This window comes from Sinocyclocheilus anshuiensis, unplaced genomic scaffold (assembly GCF_001515605.1).
Source record: "Sinocyclocheilus anshuiensis isolate Anshui unplaced genomic scaffold, SAMN03320099.WGS_v1.1 scaffold1858, whole genome shotgun sequence".
Classification (NCBI taxonomy): domain Eukaryota; kingdom Metazoa; phylum Chordata; class Actinopteri; order Cypriniformes; family Cyprinidae; genus Sinocyclocheilus; species Sinocyclocheilus anshuiensis.
Genome location: NW_015546141.1, coordinates 259,762 through 265,153, shown reverse-complemented (window position 1 = coordinate 265,153; position 5,392 = coordinate 259,762). Strand labels below are relative to the sequence as shown.

The 5,392-nt window shown below is 41.0% G+C and overlaps 1 protein-coding gene across 1 annotated transcript in view; it reads left to right on the top strand.

Annotated features, from left to right (window-relative positions):
- The first annotated feature begins 307 nt into the window (after window positions 1–307).
- Window positions 308–5,392, top strand: part of LOC107701190 (uncharacterized) — a 12,839-nt gene continuing 7,754 nt past the window's right edge. Inside the window, exons 1-4 of the mRNA XM_016503153.1 lie at window positions 308–526; window positions 638–1,000; window positions 1,163–1,353; window positions 4,113–4,140. Of these exons, the coding sequence (XP_016358639.1) occupies window positions 395–526; window positions 638–1,000; window positions 1,163–1,353; window positions 4,113–4,140 (714 nt within the window). The 5' untranslated portion in view covers window positions 308–394. The remainder of the gene's footprint in view (window positions 527–637; window positions 1,001–1,162; window positions 1,354–4,112; window positions 4,141–5,392) is intronic.

The window sequence follows — 5,392 nt, the reverse complement described above, 5'->3', positions numbered from 1 at the left end:
GCCATCCACACGCCAGCATCCTCATCCACGGCCATCTACACGCCGGCATCCTCATCCACGTCCATCTACACGCCAGCATCCTCATCCACGGCCATCTACACGCCAGCATCCTCATCCACCGGCAATCTACACGCCGGCGTATTCATCCACGGCCATCTACACGCCAGCATCCTCATCCACGGCCATCTACACGCCGGCGTCTTCATCCACGGCCATCTACACGCCGGCGTCTTCATCCACGGCAATCTACACGCCAACATCCTCATCCACGGCCATCTACACGCCAGCATCCTCATCCACGGCCATCTACACGCCAGCATCCTCATCCACGGCCATCTACACGCCAGCATCCTCATCCACGGCCATCTACACGTCAGCATCCTCATCCACGGCCATGTACACGCCAACATCTTCATCCACGGCCATCTACATGCCAGCAGCATCAGCCACATACACACAGGCATCAAAGAAGTCCTCGTCCACATCCATAAGTCACATTTCCTCTGCAGAACCATGTGACTCCCCAGTGAGTAATATTTACATACGCAAATGTATTAACCATAAATGATTATAATTGGAATTAAATTATGCTTGTGTATTATTTTGTAATTACGTTTTCTGTTTTGACATGTTTCAGGTCGAGCTGGAGGGTTGGGTGCGACTGTGGGAAAATCCCAACGGCATCCCACCAGCTGACCTCTCCTGGGTGAAGGACGACCCAGAGCGAGGACTCTTTGGCCCCATTCAGGCGTATCGTGACAACACCGGTGTATTGAAGAGGAGTCGAGCACTAAAATCTGACCGGATGTGGTTTTACCCTCCAGAACCTCCAGGCTACATTAGTGGTCCCTTGCCAACTCCGCATCTCTTTTTTCGAAGTCGCGTCTTTGTGTGGCAGCCTGTTGGAGTATGGAAATACTTACTGAAGTGTCCTCGGGGTGCAGAATGTGTGGGTCAAGGAAAGGCTGTGTACCTATACAAGTCGGGCTACCACACCAGGGTATTATATATTTTTAATTAGATTCGTTAATAGTACAGTTCCTTGCAACGCAACAATTTAATGATTTGCTTTTATGCAAGTACATCTACAGATTAAATCAAACAATGCACTGCTGTTTTTAATAGCATATAAAATATTAATAAATGTTTTTTGATATTGCAGGTTTGTCACATTTGTGATGTATCCAGCTGGTATTGTATGCTGACAGAGGTCCTGTGCTGTGGCCAGTGCACCAAAGCAGCCGGGGGTCGTGGCAGTGGCAAGGTGGGGCATTGGTTGGCATGGGATCCTGCTATCCTGTGCCAACTCAGTGAGGCTCACCAAGCCATGTTCCCTGCTGTCCTCACAGACACGTGAGTACACTGAATATTGGTGTAAACTTAACATGCCTTGAATTAGTTGCACTAGCCACTGTCGTAGAAATGCGCTGCAAATACTCACAACACAATTAAATACAGAAACGTGCTGCAAATGCTCACAACACAACCAAATACAAAAACGCGCTGCAAATACTTACAACACAACCAAATACAAAAATGCGCTGCAAATACTTACAATACAAACCCAAATAGATACGCGCTGCAAATACTCACAACACAATTAAATACAGAAATGCGCTGCAAATACTCACAACCAAATACAAAAATGCACTGCAAATACTCTCAACACAACCAAATACAGAAACGCACTGCAAATACTCGCAACACAATTAAATAACGCGCTGCAAATACTCAAAATACTCACAACACAACCAAATACAAAAACGCGCTGCAAATACTTACAATACAACCAAATACAGAAACGCACTGCAAATACTCGCAACACAATTAAATACAGAAACGCACTACAAAAACGCACTGCAAATACTCGCAACACAACCAAATACAGAAACGCGCTGCAAATACTCACAACCAAATACAAAAACGCACTGCAAATACTCGCAACACAACCAAATACAGAAACGCGCTGCAAATACTCACAACCAAATACAAAAACGCACTGCAAATACTCGCAACACAACCAAATACAGAAACGCGCTGCAAATACTCACAACCAAATACAAAAACGCACTGCAAATACTCGCAACACAACCAAATACAGAAACGCGCTGCAAATACTCACAACCAAATACAAAAACGCACTGCAAATACTCGCAACACAACCAAATACAGAAACGCGCTGCAAATACTCACAACCAAATACAAAAACGCACTGCAAATACTCGCAACACAACCAAATACAGAAACGCGCTGCAAATACTCACAACCAAATACAAAAACGCACTGCAAATACTCGCAACACAACCAAATACAGAAACGCGCTGCAAATACTCACAACCAAATACAAAAACGCACTGCAAATACTCGCAACACAACCAAATACAGAAACGCGCTGCAAATACTCACAACCAAATACAAAAACGCACTGCAAATACTTACAATACAACCAAATACAGAAACGTGCTGCAAATATTCACAACACAATTAAATACAGAAACGCGCTGCAAATACTCACAACACAACCAAATACAGAAATGCGCTGTAAATACTCACAACACAACCAAATACAGAAATGCGCTGTAAATACTCACAACACAACCAAATACAGAAATGCGCTGTAAATACTCACAACACAACCAAATACAGAAATGCGCTGTAAATACTCACAACACAACCAAATACAGAAATGCGCTGTAAATACTCACAACACAACCAAATACAAAAACGCGCTGCAAATACTTACAATACAACCAAATACAGAAACGCACTGCAAATACTCGCAACACAATTAAATACAGAAACGCACTACAAAAACGCACTGCAAATACTCGCAACACAACCAAATACAGAAACGCGCTGCAAATACTCACAACCAAATACAAAAACGCGCTGCAAATACCTACAATACAACCAAATACAGAAACGCACTGCAAATACTCGCAACACAATTAAATACGGAAACACGCTGCAAATACTCACAACCAAATACAAAAACGCGCTGCAAATACCTACAATACAACCAAATACAGAAACGCACTGCAAATACTCGCAACACAATTAAATACGGAAACACGCTGCAAATACTCACAACCAAATACAAAAACGCACTGCAAATACTCGCAACACAACCAAATACAGAAACACGCTGCAAATACTCACCACACAACCAAATACAAAAACGCGCTGCAAATACTCACAACACAACCAAATACAGAGACGTGCTGCAAATACGCTCTACACGAACAAATGCAGAAATACGCTGCATATACTCTCAACACAACCAAATACAGAAACGCGCTGCAAATACGCTCAAATACAGAAACATGCTGCAAATACTCAAAACACAAACCAATACAGAAACATGCTGCAAATATGCACAGACCACATCGGAAATGTTTAAGGGAACTGCAACAAGTGACGAACCTGGGACATGCTTGTCAATATCTACTCTGAAAGTTGAGATTTTTGCTTATTTTAACATTCTGATCGTATGATTCATTAGCTTTTTTGGATATTATTAGTCTAAATAAGCTGACAATATGCACAATTACTGTAAATGTAAAATATTATGTAAACGTTATGTAAGCTGGCTAACAACTTCCCTTACAAAAATTAACCATGGTTTTACTATAAGAAATATTTATTTTTTTGCCTATTTGCTACCATTTGTATAACCACAGTTTTACTACAAATGAATTTGTGGTTACCATGGTTTAACTAGTAACGTTTATTTTTATTTTTATAGTAAAACCATGGTTAATTTCCGTAAGGGTTCCGTTGTGGTCTGTGCGTATTTGCAGCACATTCCTGTATTTGGTTGTGTTGAGAGTATTTGCAGCGCGTTTTTGTTTTTGCAGCGCATTTCTACATTTGGTTGTGTTGCGAGTATTTGCAGCATGTTTTCGAATTTGGTTGTGTTGTATTTGTAGTGCGTTTCTGTTTTTGCTGCGTGTTTTTGTATTTGGTTGTGTTGCAAGTGTTTGCAGCACATGTGCTGTCAAACTGATGAAGATGCTTTCTTAATTTGATGGTGCTTTTTCCTATTTGCTTGTGTTTTCTATTTGCTTTCTCGGCCACCGTACTGCCGGCTTATTAATCATAACACTTTACAGGCGTGGTGTGGACAAAAATCAAACGCGAGTTTGAGCAGTGTAGAGTAGCGCTTATTGTTTGTCATTTCTCCGATCACAAATGCAGACATGGTTTTATGTTTACGCGGCGCACAGTATAAGTCATTACAATCAGTAATTATGTCCCCACTGGATGCAACAAATGCCTCGTTTGTAATGGGTTTTATTGGTTTTGTCTCGTCGCGCCGGGACACATGGAAACCATAGACTGTATGATGGAAACACAGTATGGTGAGGGGCTTAACATTTCCGTCACACGCTTGAGGTATTCAGCCAATCACAACACACTGGATAACTGGCCAATCAGAGCACACCTCGCTTTTCAGACGGATGAGCTTTGTAAAAATCAACGCGTTTCAGAAAGGCGGGGCATAGAAGAGAAACAATAATGTACAGTATGTGGAAAATAATGTGTGTTTTGAACCTTAAACCGCATAAACACATTGCATTACACCAAATACACAAAATAATGTTCTTTTTAGCAGCATCATATGACCCGTTTAAAGTAACAGTGCACCAAAACATGAAAATCCTGTCATTATTTACTCACCCTCACGTACTCACAACCTGTATGACTTTCTTTCTTCTGCTGAACAAAAGATATTTTGAACAACACTGGGGAAAACATTGGACCCCATTATTTTCCATTCTATCGACAAAAAGCACCTTATTCATAATATCTTCTTTTATGTTCCACAGAAAAAAGAACGTCATACAAGTTTGCCAAGACATGAGGGTGAGTAAATAATGATATGATCTTCATTTCTGGCTATAGTTCACACTTTAAAGCTGTGTAAAAAAACAAATCCTGTCACTGACAACCTGAACTAGGCAAGAAGCTAATGAAGAATGAAAATTAATGCAATGATGATTTCAAAACTTTTTAGGATGCTGTATTTACAGTACAGCTAGCATTAGGGCTGCACGATTATGACAAAAATCATAATTGTCGATTATTCCCTTGAAATTATAATTGCGATTATTAATTACATTTATCACAATTTATATTGAATGATGTTTATACCATTGTTTAAAGAAACAGCATGCTAAATTTTTATATAATAAATAAACAAGTGGAAAATGTCTCGGGTTAAGCATGTAACCATGGTTCCCCGAGAGGGAACGAGACACTGGGGAATGCAGCCTGCATGACCGGTGTCTGAAGCATGTGTGAAACAACGGCAATCTATTGGTCCACCTGGCCTATGACGTCATAGGCGGGGTGCCCGGAAGTATAAAAGGGCACCTGCTGAATATGTCAT